This window comes from Nycticebus coucang, chromosome 10, assembly GCF_027406575.1.
Source record: "Nycticebus coucang isolate mNycCou1 chromosome 10, mNycCou1.pri, whole genome shotgun sequence".
Taxonomy (NCBI): domain Eukaryota; kingdom Metazoa; phylum Chordata; class Mammalia; order Primates; family Lorisidae; genus Nycticebus; species Nycticebus coucang.
Genome location: NC_069789.1, coordinates 122,016,979 through 122,039,504, shown reverse-complemented (window position 1 = coordinate 122,039,504; position 22,526 = coordinate 122,016,979). Strand labels below are relative to the sequence as shown.

Sequence of the window (22,526 nt, the reverse complement as noted above, 5' to 3'; positions counted from 1 at the left end):
GTGTTTGTGAGGGTAGGGTGGGCTCTGGTATGGTCCTGGAACCCTCCGTGACTGGCGTCGACGTCCCATTCTGCCTGGCACGTTGCCTTTGTGCCTCTTGCTTTTCTCCAGTTTCTCATTCATTCATTCCTTAAACAGTTACTCCCCAGGTACCCCACACCCTCCCTCCCAGCTCCTACCCTCAAAGCCCCATGGTTGACGCTGGGTGCCCCTTGTCTCACTCTGTTCTTTTATTTTTGTAGTAAACTCTGAAGGTGGCTGTGGGGGTCATGGGGAACTGTTGGGGGGGCCCTCCTGGGCAGAGGCCGGGGGCGGGGTTATTGCTCTGAGCTCCCTGTCCCCAGGGGGGCCTGTATGGGAGGGTATCAGGACTAGGGCTGGCACAGAGAGGGTGGCAGACACAGCCGCACAAACACGCAGGTCACAGCACAGGGGTGGGTGGGGGGAGGCTGGGCATCATATTGCACTTAGGGAGTGGGGCCAGGCAGGGACCCCCTCAAACTGCAGCCTGGGGAGGAAGCTGGAGGCCATCATGTTCCCTCCCCTTGCTGTGGAGGAGGACGTGAGACCTCTACTTTAGGGCTGGGGAAGAAGGAGCCTAGGGCAGTGACTTGCGGCCCCTGGAATGGTGCCAAGGGTAGTCATGGGCCTTGGACAGCACATTGAGGGCAGACGGGCAGCTGCCCTGGGCCCCACCTCTGCAGAATCCATCACCCCATGCCTGCTCAACTGCCAGTCCCCGCTTTGCCCACCTTGGCCTTGGGGGGCACAGGGAGACCCTCATCACCTTCGCTGTCAGAGCTGCAGCCGCTGACATCGGTGATCTCCAGCTCTGAGTCGCTGTCCTCCTTCCCACCCAGTGCAGCCTCGGGACCCCCAGCCCCAGGCAGCGCCAAGCGGGGAGCCGCTGCCAGGCCCAAGGGACGCTCAGGGCCCAGGCCTTCCCCTGCTGCAGTCAGCAGGGGTGTAGCTGTGGGGCCTCCCCCTGCCCCTGCTGAGGGCAGGTGGCCCAAGGAGTTGGCCAGAGGGTTGGGATAGAAGTGCGGGGGGTAGAGAGAGGGGGGCAGCTTGGGGAAGGGGCCTGTGAGGTATGGGTTAAAGTTCCAGGGGTACTCAGGGAAGGCGCGGCCATAAGGACCCAGCAGGCCAGGGGGCTTGGTGTAGCTGGTAGCACCTGGTGGGGCACAGGGTTAGGTCAGGCTGGGCCCTTCCAGCAGCTAGTAAGTAGCTGCCTGCTGCCACATGCCACCCCTTCCTCCCCACTATCCCCCCAAAACTGGCATCTTACCACCTTCACATGCCTCCCCCAGCCCCATCTTCCCCACCCCATCTCCCTATTCCTTTAGCATTCCTGAACACCCTTTTCCCAGCTTACCCCACCACCACCATCCTCCCCTGCTTCACATCCTCAGGCTTTTTTTTTTTAAAAACAGACTCTCACTTTGTTGCCCTTGGTAGAGTGCTGTGGCGTCACAGCTCACAGCAACCACCAACTCTTGAGCTTAAGTGATTCTCTTGCCTCAGCCTCCCAAGTAGCTAGTACTAGAGGCGCCCGCAACAACACCCGGCTATTTTTTTGTTGCAGATGTTCAGCTAGCCTGGGCTGGGTTCGAACCCGCCACCCTCGGTGTATGTGGCTGGAGCCATAACCACTGTGCTATGGGCACCAAGCCCATCCTCTGGCTTTAAACAGACATGCAGGCACACCAGCCTCGCCCTGGGGTCCCCTCCATCCTGTCTCTCCTCCAGTCTTCCATCCTCTTCCCTCAGACACAAGCAGCATCCCCCCTGCTCAGCACCCCTGAGCCCCCCAGGCTCTTACCAGAGCCCAGGAATGGGAAAGGGCTGTCCAGACGCAGTTTGTCAGTCTCAGGGGAAAACAGGGGCGTTCGGGCCCCTGGCTCTCCCAGGCGTGGGGCGGAGAACAGGGTCTGCAGGGTCTGGAGAGGGAGGTGGGAAGGCTCAGATTGACTGCCCCCTGCAGGGTTCATGGCTTGGGAGATACTCCAATTATCCCAGTTCCAGAATCCCAGACTCAAACTCACCTCAGGGGTGAGGGTAGGAGCATCTGGCCCAGGGCTCCCTCCAAAAGGACTAGGGGTCAGCAAGAGTGGGGAGCCAGTGGCAGCTGCCGCCACATCCAGTAGGGGGTAATTGACGAGCACAACTTTGCTGAAGTTGAACTTGTAAGTGAACCTCTTCCCTTTGGTCTTGTGAAGAATCCGCTTGTTGTAGTAGTAACTGTGGGGAGAGGGGTGGGTGCTGGGGTCACCTAAGGAGGGGCCTGGAGTAGGGTCTTGGGCATTATAACTCATGCTCTGTGACTGGCACAGTGCCCAGGGCACAGCAATTTGGGGCAACTGAGGTTCACGGAAGTCCCTTAACCAAGGTCACAGGGCAAGGAAAGGGTAAGGCAGGAGCTGGGATCCCCCAGGGTGTGACTCCAAAGCCTGGGGCTCAGGTCCTTCTTGCCTCCCTTCTGCTCACAAGTAATCACTGTATCTATGCATGCAGAGCCCTGCACCTTGGGATCCAACTGGACTGTGTCCCAGGATGTGGAGGGAAAGCCCCAGGGCAGCAGGTACCATGGAGACGGGGACAGTGAGGGACAGAGGAGGCAAAGTGGGAGTCCAGGCCCCCAGCCCTCCTCACCGCAGGGCTCGGCTCAGCTTGTCGTAGTTCATGTGGGGCTTGCACTTGCGGATGCCCCAGAGCCGGGCCACCTCATCAGGGTCCTTGATGACGAATTCCCCGTAGTCCCCCTGCCAGGCGATGACACCCTGGTACTCCTCCTTCTGTAGCAGCTCCAGGATAAAGTGCCACAGCTGGATCTGCCTCGAGCCAGGGGACGACTCCGGCTTGTAGGCCCAGTCAGGGAAGGCAAACCCTGGGGGCAGGAGGCAGGGAGTGGCCCCAGGTCAGGATGACAAGTGCTGGGCGCTGGGTGCTCCTTGACTTAGGAACCAGGAGGCCTCCCTGACTCCGGGTCTGAGGAGTAACCACACAGCCTTGGGCATCTTTAGGGATCTGGTGTCCAGTCTCCAAACCTCCCCTGGTGTCTAGTCCCCAAATTGCCCAAATGGTAGGAGAGAACGCAGTCCTGCAGGGACCCTGGGTTGGCACTTCGAGCCTGATCCCCTCCCTTGGTTCAGCTCTCCCAAGCACAGCATTGGGGGTGGCAGCTGAGGGGGACGAGTTTCCTCTCCCAGGTCCTCCCTTCACTTTCCTAGGTGTTCCCCTGCACCCTTGTGGTAGGGAGGAGCCATGAGGGGAGGGTACCCACCTGCAGCATTGGCCCTTCTCCCCCTCCACAGCCCCATCCTGCCCCAGAGCCTGTATCTGTTTTGAACCTAGAACCACCACCCTCCAGCTCTTGACTCCATTCCCAAAGGCCACCACAGACCTCACCCTGGCACATCCAGGCTGGACCTGTGTGCACATCTGTGTCTGCACCTACCCATGTATTCGTGCCTTTCATGACCCTCTCTGTATCCATGTTTATGTCCATGTGAGAGCCATCCAGACAGGGTGTGTGTGTGCACACTCTCACGGATGCCACAGAAGACATTGTGTCACACAGACATCTACTCACCTGCCAGAGACACTCAGCCACATCACGGAGCACAGACACGGCAGAGTGCCACACACCAGACACAGGCTGCCCAAGACATGTGGTCATATTACCTCAACATGCATTGCACATCCGTCACAACACACGCAATTACACATCTTCTTGGGCCCCTCAGAACCAGGACCCTCCATCTGACAAGAAACATGTGCAGGACGCCAAAGGCCCAGGTCACACAGCATGCTGGAGACAGCAAATGCATCACCAACACATTCCTATCCTCAGATACACAGCCTGACAACCACACACAGGGCGTCACCATGATAGCTGAGCATCTGCCCAACCCACATGCAGGCACATGTATGACACTCTGCAGCACACTTCACGCTCAGGGCACCCTGTGTCCCGCTGTCCACAAACACACAGGAGCTGGGTGCCAGGGGGCATCTTGCCCAGCCTTTAATCTCACCTCCCATCCAGAAGGCCTCAGCCCTGAGTCCAGCTTCTGTGCTCACTCCCATGCCGCATCCTCTGTCCCCTACCCCTCCTCAGAGCCCCCAGACTGAGGCATGAAAACAGAAGGCAGAATTAGTCTCTAAAAAGCCGTGAGCAGTGCAAGAAAGGAGAGGCTGCAGGTTGGGACAGGGGACCATACCGGGCTGGGAGAGGGGTCCCTGTATCCACTCGCCGTGTGGTCACAGGGCAGGTCCTCACCCTCACTGGCTTAGAATTTCAGAGGCAGAGAAGCAAAGAGGAACAGCAGCACCTTGCCTTGTGCCTGAGTGCGCATAAAAGTGGGAACCTCCCTGCCTGCATGCTGGGCAATGCCAGGCAGTTTCCTCCCCGAGGGAGAATTTTTATCTCATTTCTTTTGGGGGGGGGTCTTCCTTAGATGCCAAGGCTCAAGGAAGACCAAGCTGTGGTCCACCCTACAGCTGAACGCTTCCTACTGGGGAAGCGACTATCACAGGCACACACAAGCAACCCAAAGAAGACGATGCAAAACCCACTGGGAAACACCACTTGTCCAGGAATACACATCCTTAAATATGTGGCACCTACTGAGACAGACACACAGTGAGCGAGGACCCAGCCTGGCAGGCAGACACACATTGTGACAGCCTGGCACCCAATACTCACACTCACACACTGACCATGGGCTGAAAACCAGAGAGGTTCAGGGATGTATCCCCGGACACAGCTCCAAATACACCCAAGACATTCACTTGGAATGCACCACACCACACAACAGATCTGCAGGGAACAGGCAAAGCCTCTTCACCCCACCCGGGCAGGAGCACACTTGGGGACCTGACAGATCCCCCCAACGGTAAAATATGGACATGCCCAGCCCAGAGACACTCAGGTAGCCTCAGATGTGCATGACCAAGCAGTCACACCAACTCACACAAAGGCACTGCAGACACACACTCCCAGTGTGACCTCTTTGAGAAATGGGGTGACAGGGACATACTGAGAGGACAGCTCAAAGAAGCAGGCACAGAGTCTCAGTCTGTCTACCACACGCACACACAGACACACACGCATGATGCACATGTCCTGAGTTCAAAGCATGTCGGAGCCACCTCACTGTCCACATCCCCAGTTCTGAGCCTCGAGCCTCCACTTCCAAGCAAGAGCAAGCTGAGCAAGCTGCAGTCTCTACTGTGGCTCAATTCAGGCTGCCTGGGTCACGCCTCCTGCCTGGGTCTTACCGTACCCTCTGTCTAGCCAGCCAGCCAGCCGAGCATCCTCACCTAGCCTCGTGCCCCCTCCAGCCCATCCCAGCTCTCCCTGTCCGCAGGTCCCAGTGGGAGCAGGTAGAGACCACGGGAGTCCTCACCCCTCCCTGCCCTCCATGTGCGCCCACCCTCAGAAAGGTCTGCAGGTCCCAGCAGGCAGGTAGCAGGGAGATCTGGCTGTGAAGTTTTGAGCCAAGTTTTTCATGAAGCGGTTTGATTCAGGAGACACGGACTGAGGCCAGAGTCGGGGGAGGTGAGCCACATGGAGATACAGAGAGAAGGGTGGGGGCTCTGGGGGTGGGGAGTAAGGGTCGGGGAGGTCTGGGCCAGTTACCGGGGGTCCAGAGAGCCGGCAAGGCGGGCGGGGCGAAGAGAAGGTCGGAGACACAGCTACAGTCCATGGCGGCACCAGCCCTGCAGAGGCCCGGACAGACACGGGGACAGGGACAGGGCAGGCAGGAAAGACAGACAAAGGTCAGCCAGCAGGGGCGCTCCCAGGGTTTCCCCCTCTCCCAGATGCCCCCCAGCCTGACACCCCTGCCCTCTTCTCCACATCCCTCCTGGCTGCTGGTTTGCTGGTCCCTGTCAGTCCCGCCGGTCGATAGGCGATCCCAGCCTGAGCCACTGTTGCTCCCCTGCTCCCCTCCCAGCCTCTCCTCCCAGCAGCCTCCTCCTTAACTCAGAGCCTCAATCACTAACCACGCCGCCCCCAGCCTCCCTCCTCTCCTGCTACTCGCTCACTCACACTTGCTGGCTCTGGAGCCCGCCTGCGCGCCCGCCCGCCCCGCACCACACCATCTCTGCTGCTGTCTCTTCCCTGACCTCTGGTCGGAAGCTGTCCCTGAGTCTGTCTCTGGCTGCCAAGATTTGTCTCCCCCTGAAACTCACCCCCATACCCACCCCACCCGGCTGACCCCCAGGCTGCCTCTTCCAGCACCACGCAGCCCCACTCTCTTCTGAGGGCTCAGACCGACCAGCAGCCCAGTGCAGGCTTGGGGACAGTCCCTACCCTGGCCCCTGCCCCACCTACCCTGAAGGGCAGCCCCAGCACCTGAGTGAACGCTCCCACAGATCCCCCCCAACCTGCTGATGAAGACCTCTGCCACATGGATATGCCTGTCAGACACTCCTTCCCCTTGGACATGTCTCTTCCCTCTGACAGTCTCCCCCCAGACACCCCTTCCTCCCTCAGACAGGCAGAGCCCGCAATCCTAAAATACATGGGCCCCAGCACCTCCTGCTGTACCCCTCCCCCTCCCCACTCAGCCTCACTGCCCACCCTCACAGATACCCCTTCCCCTTAGATATGTCTCCCCCTCAGATCCTCCCTCAGACCCCCATCTTCTGCATACCCTAAGGTGCTCCTCTCCTCCTCCCCCTCCCCCCTCTGATACCCACCCCCACCCAGGGCAGGCTTGGGACCCGCTGTCACCCTTAGATACTACCCTTAGATACTTAGCCCCTCACGGGCCACCCTCTCAGATCCCACCGCTCTAGCACTTTCCTCAGACTCCCTCTTTCAGACTCCCCTGCAGGTCACCCCCCACCCCCCCAGCCCTTATACCTTTCCTCTCAGACCAACTCCCTACAGGTGCCACACAGCCTCAGAGCCCCATCCTAGGAGCAACCATTCCTGGGACACTGGACAACACTTGTCAGGTACCCACGTCTCCGCAGACACCCAGGCATCCTTCCCCATGCCCCACCCCTGTGTCTCTCCTACAAGCCCCCCCCCAGCTTCATCTCTACCCCCTGGGGTCCCCCTTTCTCCAGGCTCCCTCTCTGCCCACCGCGGTCTCCTCCCAGGCTCTGCGTGTCCTTGGTCTCTCCTCCCTTCCCTGTTGCCTCACCATCCCTCTTCTCTCCTTCACCTGGGGGGGTCTCCTCCTTTGGGGCTCCTTCCACCTCTCCCCTGCTTCCCCTCTCTCTCCCTCTGTCACTCCAGTCCCTTCCCAGTCTTGGTCTCCCACCCCCACCTCTTTTCCCAGGGTCTCTCCCTAGCCCCTCTCCTGTTTCTCCCTCCCCGTCTCCCGACTCTGCTGTTTCTCCCTCTCTCCCACCTCTGCCCCACGTCCCGTCTCGTTTCTCCCAACCGCTCCCCACCTCCTGCTCTCCTCTCCGGGCCCCTCCTTCCTCCCCCGCCCCCACCCCCCGTTGGCCCCTCTCATTTCCGTGTTGGTTTTGATTTCTCTTCCCGACGCTTTCAACTCCCCGCCGCCTCCTCCGGACACGTTATAACGAGGAGCCGTGGGATCGGCGCTCCGGGCCCTGCTCCCACGCTCCCCCCGCTGTCTCTCACACGCGTCTCTGCCATCTCCATGTCTCTGCTGCCACTTCATCCATCTCTGTGCCCAGCCCTGTCCTGTGTCAGGCCCCTTGGAGACTGGGCCCCCAACCTTCCCAGCTCTGTCCCCCCTGCCCTGCCCCACTCGTCCTCACCCACCAGCTTCTGCCCTCTCTCCATCCTATGCATCTCTGGGTCTCCATGTCTCTCTGTCTCTGTGTCCCCATGTCTCTGGGTCTCCATGTGGCTCTGATTTTATGTCTAGGGTCCCACATCCCCTCCTCCCCACATCCCTGTCCCCAGGTCCGTCTCTGTCTCCACACGCATCCCTGTGTCTCTGTCTCTGCGTCTCTGTTTCCGTGTCAGTGTTGGTCTCTTGGGACCCCTTTGATCTTGCCCTGCCCCTGGCACCCCCCTGGCCCCATTGATCGCTGATCGACCCAGCAGCAGAGGAAGTGGGGCCTTCAGGCCTGGGGCTGCAGGGTCCGGCAGGGGCCTGGTAGGCTGGCAGGACAGATGGACAGACGGACTGATGGCCCGGACCCCAGTGGCTGCAGAGAGGGAGCAGCGCAGCCCCTACCCCTCCCCGCCGCTGGCCTGCGCACGGTGCAGATGGGGACTCCGGGCAAGCTTTAATTTTTAATTTTATTTTGCTTCCTCCACCCCCCCTCCGCCCCCCATCTCCACCACCCGCAGCAATGGCACTGAGTGTGTGTGCGCATGTGAGTGAAGCAGGGTGGAGGGCGCTGGGCAGCGAGAGGCCGCCTCCTGCTCTCCCTGCCAAGCACAACCACACAGACCGCACCAGCCCTGGCACACACACCACCACGTACCACCCAGTGCACACCTCACAGACACACACATCAGTACTATCACACACACCACCCCTGTCACACACATGCATCTCAGAGATGCCTGCGTCAAAGTCACACACACCAACGCTGTCCCACAACACACATCTTACAGATACCTGTGTCAAAGTCACACACACCAGCACTGTCTATCACACATGTAGTCGCATTCACTCAGAAACGCATACAGTTTTACAGATACACACACAAGACACACACCCCCTCACAGAAACAAAGACACACAACCACCCGTCTTAGACACACACACTATGTAAACACACAGTCACACACCAAGGCTCACAAATACAGAAACCGAGATCTATAGCTCACACACACACACGCGTGCTAAGACAACATCACACAGAGACATACCTGGACACACAGCAGCACAGCCAAGCTAGTGACACCAAAACACAGTCACACAAGCACCTGGGACCCTCGAGTGAGCGCACCTGTGCTTAGGTGTGGAGCGGGAGAGGTGCCCACAGCAGCACCCACCTGGATGGTACACAGCAAGCATCCATGGCCACTCTGTCTTACACACACACACACACACACACACACACAGTTCCCAATGTATGACCAACACAGCACAGAGCCTGCACAGCAGCTCCCAGAGACACACTCAGACAAGACATACTCCAGGCTTAGTTGGGGTGGGGCGGGCACTCAGAGCTAACCCTATTCTAGGGTTCCTGCTATTCCCGCTGCCAGCTGCCTGCTGTCCCTCCATCCTTCTGTGGACTTCTGCGTGTGTGTGTGTGTGTGCGTGCATGTGTGAAATGTGCACTTGTCTGAGACCCACTAACATGACTGTCTCTCCCCAGACAGGTCTGCCGTGCCTCCCAGCGCCCCTCTCTCTCCCTCTCTATCTCTCCCACTGAGGGTCTTTGTTGCTCATCTCTCTGTCTTCCTCCATCTCTAAATACCTGCATCTCTGAGTGTCTCTGTCTCCTCCTATCTCTGTCTCTGACCCTCTGTCTCTGGGCCTCTCTGTCTCTCTTTGCCTCCTCACCCCCCACCACCCCGGCCCCCCGGCTGGGGTTTAACCAGTTGTTTTGATTTCTCTAAGCTGCACAGCAGCCTCAGGAGCCGCCTCGGGCCTCGCACCCCCCCAGCCCCTTCATCCCTCACCCGGCCCCCCCATTCCCACCTCCCCTTAACACAATCTGCACAAGTGGAATGAAAATTGATTTTTTTTTTAAATTTCATATCTTCTCCGGGGCTCTGTCTAAAGAGGAGAGAGAGGCGGCCCAAGACCCTTCTCCCACCACCACCCCCGCATGCACACACCATGCCCTGACTGTACCTGCCACGGCCACACATCCAGACACAGTCTGGGGACACACCCCTCCCTATGCCACTCGCTATGTAGGACACATCTGTGCACACAGCAGAGACCCACAGCAACACCCACCAGCGGGCATGAATGCACCAGGCACACCCTGGGCACAGGCCTGCTGCCACCCACTTGCCTCCACCTGGACCAGGAGGAGCCTCCGCCCCGTAGAGCCACACATTCTACATGTGTGTGTTCACACACCTGTCCATCCGTGGCCGAGGCCACATGCACACAGAGCCAGGCTCAGGGGCTGTCCCACCATAGGCACCAAGGATACCCTGAGGAGGACAGGGCCAGGAGGTGACAACGGCTTTCCTATATGGACACCCTCTCCTCACCCCCAGCACTATCCCCCATTCCTGCCCTGCCCACATCAACCAAAGGCCCAGGCCTGACCCTGGGTGGAGGTGTTTCTGTACCTCAGACATACACACACACCATACCACAAACACACCACACCACAAACTCCACACAAACTCCACACACATCACACCACACCGTACACACACACCACACACACTATACACATCACACACACACACATACCACGCACACATCACACACCACACACACACTGCACACATACCATATACATTGCTCACACACCACACCACACACACATACCGCCCACATCACACTGCACACATTACACCACACACATCACACACGTATCACACCACACTCATCACACCGCACACCACATCACACCACATACCCATCACACCACACCACCATAACACATCATACCAAACACATACCATACCACACATGTCACATACATCATACCACATACATGCCGCACACCACATACATCACATGACACGCACATCACACACCACACCATATCACACTATACACATCATAGCACCACACACATCACATATACATACCCCGCATACCACACACATCTCATGCATACCCCACATATACACCCCACACACACCACATATACCACTTATACACATGCCACGCCACACACACAGCATATACACACACTACACCACACCCATCACACACACCACACACGTTACAGATCTCACACAGAGACACCACACACACATGCCACATGTGCGCCACACACACACAGATGCACCTTACTACTTTTCTCAGTGTCACATAGTATCTTCCCTACATGGGCACACAAAACAAAGGGACAAAAACACCCAGTCACCCATAACACACCGACGAGGCAAGCACACAGCACACACAGCAAGCAGCACGCAGAATGGCACTAGACGCGCACCACTGTTCACACACCACCGCAGAAACTGCCTCACACCAGACGTGGGCACAAATTCAGATAAGCTGCACCCACAGGCACCATCCAACCATTACACACAAACACACAACCACACAAGGTGTGCGCACACAGCTGTCAATACTCTTTAGGGCTAGACTCACTCCGTTGCTAGGAACTGACGCTCTACCTGGCTTGCTCCACTCAGCGCCATCAAACGGACCCCTCTGTGACACACACACAGAGGACACTGGCCACAGCTGAAGCCAGACTCAGGCACAAGCCCCCAGGCTCTGACACAAGCCCACAGGCTCAGAAACAACAGCAACTTCTTAACACAAACGCGCAAACTCACACAGCCAGTCTCTGACACACAGATTGGGGGGTCTCTTCCGTGGCTGTGTCCCTCATACCCACACTCATCAGCCCAGCTGCCAGGTCCTCTCACTCGGTCCTTCCACCCTGTTTCTCTGAGACTAAGCCTCCTCATCTTGTCGTGGTCACTCAGGCCCACCCTGTGTGACCACATGAGTTGGGCCCACCAAGCACAGCGCAACACTTTGGATGGTCCCATAAGCCACAGCTAAATGCCACACACAAGTCACACAGACACGCTCACAAATATGTTACCTGTGTCCAGGAACACACATATACACCTGTCACGTTTGCATCCACTGTGACACAAGTCACACAGTCATGCCCATGCACGCACACACGGACCTCTGCCAAGCTGGCAAGCAGACAGACACCAGCTTCCTGGCCTGTGGCAGGTGTGTTTGTGACCTCATGTTGAGTGCTTGGGAGGTGCCAGGCCACTGAGAGAAAGGCCTGTCGGCCAGGGTGGAGACCCACTCCCAACCCCTCTCTGTCTCTCCCTCTCAGGGAAAGGGCATCTCTGTCTGGGGGCGTGTATATCTCTGAGTCTCTGTCTCTTTCCCCAAGTCCCAGTCTCTGCATGAATGTCCCTGGGGCTGTGGCCAGCACTCAGAACAGTGTCAGTGGGGGGGCTGCGAGGAGGGAGAGTCCCTGGGGAGGTGGGAGCCGCAGTGCCACGCACCCCGCCTACCAAACAGCTCTGGGGGAGGAGAGAGGGAGGGTGGGAGGCGCTGCTGTAGCTCTAGCTGCTCCCCCACTGCCCGCAGAGGCCCCCTCCCCTCAGAGACCACGAGAGATGGAGAAAGCTGGGGGCTAGGGGGCACAGAGAGACAGGGACTAAGAGTCATGCAGAGAGGGAGAGAGACAGATGGAAAGAGAAAGATGGAGAACAGAGGGGCCAAGAGAGGAAGGGGAGATGGGGAAGACAGACCGGTGGACTTAGAGAGGGAGGAGGAGGGGCAGAGAGACTAGAGAGAGGACAAGTTCCACGAAAACAGCAAGAGGCCGCAGAGGACAGAGATACTGACAGAAAGAGACAGGGCAAGATGGTGAGAGACAAAGAGAGGGAAGGGGGAGATCAGAGTTGGGGAAACACGGAAGAGGGAGTGGATGGAGAGTGGCTGAGACAAAGTGAATTACAGAGCTGAGGTCGCAGGAGAGCACAGGCCATGCCAGAGACCCAGGTTGGGAGGAAGGAGGAGGGGGCAGAGATGCGGAAAATTAAGGGATTAGGGCGGCAGAGAGTGGATGAGGGAGGGCTGAGGCCAGTCGGAGAAGGCTCTGAGACAACCCCATCTCACCTTTCTCCAGTCCTGAGGGCAGCATCCTCAGGGCCTGACCCACCCCAACTCCAGAGCTGCCCTATCCCTCCTCCTCCTCACCTCCCCTGCTCCAACCTCAACCCCATCCTCCTCATCATCCCCTTCAACCCCAAATCCTTCCTTAATCCTGGCCCCATCCTACACCCACACTCCAGGCCCTGCTTGCTTCCTAGCCTAGACCTTCAGTCTCACCTCCTACATCAGGGAAATGACTGGCATCTGGTCACTCTGCAGGGGTGGAGGCAGAGGGTTGAAGGGGAGAGTGTCCTGGGACCAGAACCAGCGGGCCCAGACAGCCCAAAGAACCAGCACACCCCCTAGACCATAACCACCAAGGGCCAGGGGCTCAGTGTCCTGTTCATGGGCCCAGCACCAAGGCTGTGCTAAGGAAATGGTGTCTGAGTGGAATCCAGATTAAACTGAGCCAGGAACAGGAATCCGAGGGACAGTGGCATGGGGAACTAGGGATGGAGCAGAGAGCTACAGGAGCAGGAAGGCACTGGGAGTTGGACTGACAAGGAAATGGGGACAAAATGGGGAGCGTGGGTGACTGAGGACTAGAGAAAAGGAGGAACAGAGAAATGGGCTAAAAACCCAGGAGGGCACGCACGAGGGGCAGAGAGTGGGGAACAGGGCAGGGCTGGACTCCAAAGGACAAGGAAGCAGGAGGCAAAGGCAGTGGACAAGGCCCCAGGGCTCTGGAGAGGTGCGGGTGCTGTGGGCTGGAGCTGGGTGCTGGGATCCCACGAGGGGCAGGGTCCGGCCGGGACTGGGGGAGGCTCAGGGCTCCAGGGGCATCAGGCGCGGTGCTAATTCAGCGCCATCGATCAGATGGGATGAGAGCAATAAATTATTGTGACAAGATGCAATCCTGGCCTGCGCACTGCCGCCGAGGCGGATCGATCCCTGTCCCCAGCCCCACACCGGGTCCCATGCCCAGGCCTGGGCCGGCTGGGATGCCTCTGCCCACCTCTCCCTCCATTCCCCACTCCACACACTCAATCCCACTGCCAACCAGCAGGGAGGCAGCCCTAGGTAAAAGGCAAGACCAGAGGGGGACCTCCAGAGGGAAGTTCAGACCCTCTCTGACCCAGCCTTTTCCTTCCCATCCTCACCACCACCTGGGAAGTAGGAACTGCCATGATGCCCATTTCACAGATGTGGAAACAGAGACTCAGACAGGGGAGGTGACTTGGCCAAAGTCCTTCAGGGTTGAGTGGTGGAGCCTGGACTTGAGCACAGGTCAGTATGACTTCCAGCCAACAGGTGTACTGTCAGAGGAGAGAGCAAGGGCCAGGGACAGAAAAGGAGGGCAGAGACAGAAAGAGAAAGAAGCAGCACAGGAAACAGAGAAATAGAGTCAGAGAGGTGTACAGAGATATGGAAAGAAACAGAGACAGGGAGACAGACAAACAGAAAAATACAGAGAACCAAGAGAGACAGGTAGGAAGAGATCGAGAGAGAAAAAAGGACTGAGAATGAGACGGAGGGATGGAGAGACCAAGAGACCAAGAAAGACAAAGATACAAAGACAGGGCGGTGCCCCTGGAGGAGTAGGGCGCCGGCCCCATAGGCCAGAGATGGCGGGTTCAAACCCAGCCCGGGCCAAAAACTGCAAAAAAAAAAAAAAAAAAAAGATACAAAGACAAGGAGACACCCAGAAACAGGCAGAGATGGGCAGATGAGGTGGAGGTGGCGATGGAGAAAGGAAATAAAGGCAAGGGAGGGAGGAGGCTGCCGGGCTCCATAGGGCTTGTGGGCTGGTGGGGTCAAGAACACAAATGACAACCTTGGCCCCAGGAGTGAACAGTCAGGGGATCCAGGTGAGTCAGCAGGGGTGGAAGGGAGGACGCAAGGCTGAGTGTAGGGGAGCCCAGGGAATGACGGACAAGCTAGTGTTGTCAAAGGCACTAGGTGGGGACAGATGTGTCTGCAGAGGAAGGAGATCACCTGATGGGCAGATGTGGAAGGCAGGGACACCTGGATGACAGGAGGGTAGTGTCCGAAATCAGATGACCTGGGTTAAAGCCAAATCTCCAATATTTGCCAGTTTCTGGGATCTCCAAGGAACTCTCTGGGCTCAGTTTCCTTCTCTGTAAAACGGAGTTCAAATGGGGGTTATGAAGAGTTAAATACCCCATGAGGGCTGAGGACAAATGAGACAATAGTGTGAAGAACTTAGAACAGTGTTGGTCATAGGGACAGAGGGGCTTAGTAATTGGGAGCTGTCGGTCATGCTGGGTCATCCTCCTCCTCATCTCCATTTATATACATGGGGGAGGGCATGTGTTCTGTGGAAAAGCAGGTGGGGAACACATCATGAGCAGGAGCTACTCCAACAGTGGTCCAGCTGCTGGGCCAGCAGCTGGCAGGGGTGGGGGCTGGGGGAGGCAGCGAAGGCAGCTTGTCTGGAATGCAGATTCTCCCAGGAGCCTGTGCTATACCAAGCCCACCAGGTGTTTCTGATGCACATGCTGAAGTAGGAGATCCTTGGGCTTGAGGGATTCTTTATGGTGGGAGAGCAGGTGTCATGTGTGTAACGCATGCTACAAGTGTTACTTATGTACCAGAAAAGGCATTCCCAAGGAGATAGCTGGTCAGAAATGTGTGCTATGAAAAAGGACAGGTGTTTCTGGAGAGAAGCAGGCTGGAGGCCGGTGTGTGAGGGATCCGAAGGTTTGGTCCTAAAGGGGTGGGTGTGACAGGTATCATACAGGGACAGTTAGTGAAGATGAAAATAAAGAATGAGGCGGGTGGGGGTGTTCAGTGGGGTCACAATGCTCACAAAAGGGGTGAAGGCACAGGGGCGCATGGATGTTTGTGGGGAGTTAAAGAAGAAAGAGATAGGGCCATGTGGAGAGCCAGGTTTGTGTCTGTGGGGCACAGCTGTGTCCTGGAGGTCATGTTCCCTTTGGAAACAGGCTGGGAAAGCCAGGAGTGTAGCAGAGACCTGGCTGAAGAAATGTAAAAAGAGATTAAGGGGGCTGTGGGGGGTAGGTGTGGAGGTCTTAGTACCTGTTTGCAGAAGAAGTGAATGAATGTGGTAGCTGGGCATGGAAAGCCAGAGGTAAGCAGGTGAGGAATGTGGCAGGTGCGTGGAGGTACTGGTATGACCTTGGGCAGAAAGGAAAGAGGAACTGAGAAACGTGGGATAGGAGAAAAGAAGAGACAGGGATAGATAGTACCCAAGGGACAGGGGCAGGGAAACAGGTATACAGGTGAGGCAGATACCTGTGGCCAAGGACAGATTCCCTGTCCAAGCATGTGTACGTGTGTGTACAGTGGTGTTGTGTGTTGTGAGAGACAGTGAAAATCCAAGAGAGGCAGAGACAGTGCGAGGAAGAGTCAAACCCAGGTAAGCAGCTAGTGTGCAGGTGGGACAGGTGGGACTCAGAGGACAGGGCTTGTGGAAAGGCATTAAGGCATCAGGAGGAAGGATGCAGGGAAGGGGGATTTGTACCCAGGAACCAGAGCATGTGTTAGGAAATAGGTGAGGACAGCGCCTCTGTTGTCTGGGACAAGTTACCTGCAAGCCAGGTGGGAAGGGCAGATATGGGGGAATGTGCTGGAAGTTGGCAGTATTTCTGTGGACTGATGGGAGATGAGGGAGTTAGATGAAGGCAGAGAGAGTGCAGGTGTGTCCTTAGGTGACCTGTGTGCCAGAAGCACTTCTGGAAGGATGGCTGTGAGGGTGAAGGAGGAGTTGCAGCACCGTAAGAGAGAAGGGTGGGTAGGAGCTAGGAGGGTGAGCAGGGCAGGTCTTACCAGAGGGGACAGGTTAAAAGGTTGCCTGTGTGAGGGTAGAAGGGGGCATGAGTGTGAGTGTGAGTGTGAGTGTGTGTGGTGGACAGGTATTGCGGGCTTGAAGGGAAGGAGGAGCAAAGAAATTAATGTGTAAGAAATAGGTGTGTTCAGAGCGTTAGAGAACAGACGGGCTGGTTCAGGTACAGGTAGGGGGAGGACAATGTGGCATGGAATGGGACAGATGCAGGGATTCAGGTGGGAAGGGGCAGATTTGTTACCTGGGGGAGCAGCTAAGAGGGGACAGGTGTAACCTGATAAATCACAGACATCTTTAGGTTAGGTTTGAGGGGGACAAGTATGGGCGAGTGTTTCCTGAGAGAAAATAGGAGTTACTTTTGGGGCAGATAAAGGTGTGGAGAACAGGTGTTACCTGCAGGGGACAGGTGAAAGACAAAGTTGCCCTGGAGGTCCAGATGTGGGAGCTGGAGGGGGTAACATGGATGGGACAGGTATGTTGACAGACAGGTGTAAGTGAAAGGTGTTACCTGGGGCCACAGGTGTGTGCAGCGTATCTCTGCCAGGTGGTTTGCTGCCTTAGTTTCTCTTCATCCCCTCTCCTCCCCTCCCCAGGGACCAGTTCCTGCTCTTAAGACCCTCCCAGGGCTCCTGTGTTCCGCAGGACACGCAGTTAGTTCTGGGTTGGGGAGGCCCAGCCTGTCCTGCAGCCAAGGCTCCTGAGGCTGCTTGGCGATGCGAAGCGCGTCTGGGCCTCGGTGGCCGGCTGGGCGGGGGGAGTGGGGGGGCCGTTTAGCCGTGATAGATCCGCGCGCCGCTTGTCTCTTAATCTCCGGAGCGACCGATCGATTCGCTATTTCCCTTTGTTGCCAGAAAATTCGATCCTGGGCCTGGAATTAGGTCCCGGGCTTAATCTGAGCGGAAACCAGTGAGGGGGAGACAGAGACAGAGATACTGGGAGGCACAGAGACGGAGAGATAGAGACAGAGGCAGAGACTGGGAGACAGAGAGACGCTAAGAGAGAAAGAGACACAGGAGAGAAAGGCACAGAGACTGGGGGGAGACAGTCTAAGAATTGAACCCAAAGAGGGAGAGTGAGGTGGGGAGACACAGAGATAAAGAGAGAATCCTGGGAGGGTTAGAGGTGGACACAGAGACAATCAGAGACAGAGAGACACTGAGGAGACACTCAGGGGAGAGATGACACAGGTGGCCTAGTAGGGCCCTGTGACTGGTGGAATGACAGGCAGAAAGAGTGTCCCAGGGGGACATACCCCTCCAAGGTCAGGGCCAGACCTATGCCCTGCCCCAAAGTGTGCAGACCCTAGAATTGGCCCAGATGTTCTTCCCACAGACCCGTGACCCCTCATGCCAAATATCCAGACTCCAGATATCTAGATTCAAATTTGCAGACCCTCAGCCTTGAACTCCAACTCCAAATCCAGACTTCCCAGCCCCCCAAATCCAAACTCACATTCTTACCCCCAACCCCAAATATCCACACCCCCAGGCCTGACCCCCAGCCCAACTCACTCCCAACCTCAAATATCTAGATCTTTGGCCCCAAATATCCAGTCGTTTGGCTCTGAGCCCCAGGTCCCAAATGGTGGAGCCCTCAGCCCTGACCTCTAAACCCCACGCAGACTCCAGTCCCGAATATCCAGATTCCTCAGTCCCTAACATCCAGACACACCCTCAGGTCTGCCCGCCAGCCCCCATTCCCAAATATCCACAGTCCAGTGTCCCACCCCCATCCTGGTCCTGTCACACTCTGCCCCTCTCGGGCTCCTTTCCCGTATCTTGCGCCCCTGCCCCGCCCCCACCTCCCCAGAGTTGGGCGCAGTCCCACCCCGCCCTCACAGCTGCAGCTGGTGACCCGGTCCGCCTGCAGGTCTCGGGCTCCGGGAGCTCAGCACCTAGCTCTGCCGAGACCACCTCCCGCGCCCCGTCCCCAGCCTGGGGCAGGAATCCCCGCCCCCCATCCCCGCCCCGGGACTCACTCACTTTCTGGGGACCGCGGAACTCACTCACTTTCTGGGGTTTGCGCGACCGCTCCGGTCGGGGAAGAAGTGTTTAAAGTTCGGATCCCGACGCCATGGCCCCCCGCAGCGTCCTGGGGAGGAGGCACCAGGGCGGGGGGAGATGCCGGGAGCCCCGGGGAGATAGAGACTGAGAGGACGAGAAGAGGGAGTCTCCGAAGACACCGCGCCAGGGAGCGACGCAGAGAGACAGTCAGGGAGCCAGAGTCAGGGGGATCAGCAGAGACGGGGAGATGCAGAGAGAGAGAGAGAGAGACCCCGGAGCAGAGACGCGCAAAGAGAGATGGAGACCAGGGGAGCTGGGAACCGAGCCCCGGGCGGGAGCGCAGTGAGCGCGGCGCGTCGGGCGCCGAGGGCAACGGGGCCAGTGCGGGGCGGTGGCGGGGGGGTGTTCGGGGCGGCCCTGCCCCTAAGCCTCCTCTTCTTCCTCCTCCTCCTCCAAGCGCCACGCGCCTCCCGCCCTCCCGGCCGCGGGGCCCCGCTCCGCGCGCAGATATATGGAGGCGGCGGCGGCGGCGGCGGGCGGTGCGGGGGAGGGGACGGGAGCGCGATCGATGGAATATAATTTTCCTCAAACTCGGAAAATAAAGTTCAGAGCTGATCAAATTTGAAAACAGATGTCGAATCGCGACTCTAAATAAGGTTCGATCCCGGGACTGAGGGAGTGGGGGTGGGCGGAGAGGTGGAGAGACCCCCTCCTCTCCCATTGCCTGCCCCCCTCCCTGCCTCTCCGGAGGACGACGCTCGGACAAATGGACAGGTGCGAGGCGGAGGCATCAACTAAAGTGGTCAGGACCCCTGCTGGACATGCAAAACTGGACCCAGCTTGGAAAATGCCTACCCGGACAGGCTGAGCCACACACAGCCTATATGGAAGACGCAGAGACAGAGGGACACATGGATACAGTAACCACAGTGCAAACACTCACAGGTCACACAGCTGGGCACAGAGACAGACACACACGCATACACAGGCCCAGCATCTGTACACACAGCACACACACGGATGTCATGATACAGAAAGTGGAAGCATACGACCTATACACTGAGAGTTACACAGAGAAAAACACAGACACAAACAGATGGAAACACAGCCTGCACACCAAACCTACCCCAACCCACAACCACTCCCTAATCCACTGATCCACACAGACCCAGATCCACCGCAACATTCAGGTACATTCCACTCCTTGACACACCGCCTGGACACACAAAGCCTCACTGACACACAGGCAACTACAGACAGAACCCAGTGCAGGCACACAGACGTGCCCAGGAAGTCACAGGCAGCACAGGGAAGAGCCCAGCCCAGCCCAGCCGGGTCTGCTCCCACTGAAATAACAAGTCCGTGTCTACAGGCCTCAGGTCCCATGGAGCAGCAGCCCCTGGACCCACAGTTCAGCTCCTCCCAGGACCTGCTGGCCCAGCCTGACCCTCACCCTCTCTGCCCCCTTTCTGCTCCCTCCCCCATTTTTCTTTCCCATTCCCAGGTCAGTCTCTAACCCCTTTCAACCCCCAAGTTCCAATGCTATGTTCTCCAGGGAAAGGCAGCTCTCTGTCCAGGACAACCCCAGGAGCCACCTGTCACAGGAAGGGAAAGTATATCTCAGAGCAGGATGACAGACCCAAAGTAGGCCAGCCCTTCCCCAGACAGCTCTGTGGGATCTCACCAGGACTACCAACCCCCAGGTGCTCAGATGAAGGTGCTGAGGAAAGTGGAAGTGCAGAATAGATAGGGCTCAGCTGCACTGCTGCTCACCGCTCATGGGAGAAGTTGCTAAACATCCCTGAGCCTCAGTGATTTCATCTGCAAAATGGGACAGTAATGACTACCTCCTAAGGTGGTCAGGAGGGTTAAACAACAGGTTATGTGGAGGGCACTTGTTACTGTGTCAAGTGCCAAATAAACACGCATTTGCTATGAGTGCTATTACTTTACAATAATCATATTAAAAATACCATACCTTCTTTAGAAAACAAGAATTTCCTTACCTGTTCTTACCTTGTCTTGTTAGACTTATGGAACATTCTTTGAAGGAGTTACCCTGCATTGGATGTCTATACCACTTCATTAGGCTACATTTAAGCCCTTCCCCCACCCAGGAGTCCAATCCTCTGGGTGTCTATAACAGCCCTGGGATTGTAGCGTCCTTGAAGACTCATAACACTCACTAGACTGTGGAGAACAGTCTCCTAGTACCTTCCCCGTGTTTGTCTCTGAATGCCACAGAGAAGATTCTGGAACACTCTCTATGAGGCAAGATTCCCTCATCTGCACTGGATATGGTTTGAAGGAAAGACAACACCTTCTGGGTAGATACAGACTCTTTGACCTGTAGGTTATAGCCTTCAAAGAGTTAGAACACCATGGGGCATCAAGAACACCAGCTGGAATGTATTTCATGACCATTAAACACCTGTGAAGAGAGAAAGAACACCTTCTGAGCAGAAAGAGCTCAATTGACTGTAGATTACACCCTTCAGTAAGACGGAACACCCTCTGGGAAGATACAGTTTATTACGCTGTACACAACACCCTTCTGGAAAATAGAACATCTTTGGAATGTTAGTGACACTCATGAGATAGCAGAGAACACCAGTCAAGAGGGCTTTGCCACCCTGTAGCTCTAAAACTGCATCTCCAGGAGAACATCCCAGGGTGTCAGAAACACCCATCGGAGGGGCTTATAATGTGCAAGTTAGAGGCTATGGAGGACCCCTCACCTCTGGTGCCCTTGGGGGCTGGGACACAATGGATTGTAAGTCACTCCCATGGGGATGTGAACTGTACCCATCTGACTGTATAGAACACCCTCAGCCTTCACTCCACCAGGGGACACCCTCCTGATTTCTGTAACACCTTTTGTGCTGTGCACTTTAGGCCAATTTACATGCTCTCTGAGCTCCAGGGTTCTGAAGGAGTCGTGAGCAGTCCTGAGCAGACGTCAGAGTGTGTGCAGCGCCACGTCACGCACATAGCTGGTGCTCAGTAAAAGTGAGAGCATTCCAGAGGCTGTGATTCACTCCTTAGCAGGATCACCAACATCAGCGAGACTGAGGGAAGCGTCCCACAGGAGGGGGATCATTATGCGGTAGTTAACATCCCCAGGGAGGCTGCAGTAGCTGAAGACTGTAGTTAATTCCCCACTGAGAGAGGACACCCCCAGGGTGTTTAATGTCCCTGGAGGAGGAAGGAGAGAAAGTGGGAGAGAGAGGGAGGGAGGAGGGGGAGAGAAAGAGAGGGAGAGAGAAAGATCACCATCACCAGCCTGGAACACCCAATGGACTGAATTTATTACCCATGAAGGAGACAGAATACCTCTGGGGTCTGTAATATCCACTAGATACTTTAAACCCCACTGTGAGGGTTAACGCTTCCCTTAAGAGTGCTTTTAACCCCTGGAAAGACGCCTCCAGGTGCAGCTAACCGAACTAAAGGTGACAGAGAGTGAAACCCCGGTGAGTGATAAGATGATCCCCTCACCCCTAGATTCCATCTCCCTAACTCACCCCTCCCAGAACCATGGAGCAGAGCGCGCTGCCAGGTGGGGTGGGACTGGTGGTGGTGGTGGTGAATGGGGCCCAGTCCAAGCACAATTACAGTGGTGACAATTAGCACTGTCATGGTATTTGGCTGGTGCCAGCACTGTCCTAAACTCTATGCACAGAAGAGCTCATTCGGTTCTCACAACAGCCCTGCTAGACAGGTGCTATTATAAGCATCATCCCCATTTTACCAATGAAGAGACTGAGGCAGAAAATAGTTAGTGTTGAAGTGGGTCTCAAGCCCAGGCAGCCTGGCCATGGGTCTGTGTTCTTAGTCCCCAGGCTGTCCCACTTGCTGCACACATCCCCCACCCCACCCAGAGACTCAACTGGGAGCTCCCTGGGGACCCAGCCTGGCTCAGCTCTGCATTGCCCTGGAACAGAGCCCACCCCAGCTCTGTGTCCTCTGGCACAATCTGACTACCCAAAAGATTCTTCAGAGCTCAAAGCTCCCTGAGGGC

The 22,526-nt window shown here is 56.8% G+C and overlaps 1 protein-coding gene across 1 annotated transcript; it reads right to left on the bottom strand.

Moving 5' to 3' along the window:
• Nucleotides 1-118: 118 nt before the first annotated feature.
• Nucleotides 119-18,896, bottom strand: ERFL (ETS repressor factor like). Its single transcript, XM_053604879.1, has 6 exons — nucleotides 18,512-18,896; nucleotides 5,645-5,724; nucleotides 2,653-2,887; nucleotides 2,046-2,241; nucleotides 1,823-1,940; nucleotides 119-1,174 (listed from the first exon to the last, which is right to left on the bottom strand). Exons 2-6 carry the CDS (start codon nucleotides 5,709-5,711, stop codon nucleotides 726-728), a joined length of 1,065 nt encoding a protein of 354 aa, XP_053460854.1. The 5' UTR covers nucleotides 5,712-5,724; nucleotides 18,512-18,896; the 3' UTR covers nucleotides 119-725.
• Nucleotides 18,897-22,526: the final 3,630 nt, after the last annotated feature.

What these genes read in the sequence shown, in the direction of transcription:
- ERFL (XM_053604879.1), bottom strand. Translation starts at nt 5,711, where the DNA reads ATGGACTGTAGCTGTGTCTCCGACCTTCTCTTCGCCCCGCCCGCCTTG. An exon ending in GCCGGCTCTCTGGACCCCCG is followed by an intron (nt 2,888 to 5,644) that starts GTAACTGGCCCA and finishes TCCTGCCCCCAG; the next exon opens with GGTTTGCCTTCCCTGACTGG. An exon ending in AAGCTGAGCCGAGCCCTGCG is followed by an intron (nt 2,242 to 2,652) that starts GTGAGGAGGGCT and finishes CTCTCCCCACAG; the next exon opens with TTACTACTACAACAAGCGGA.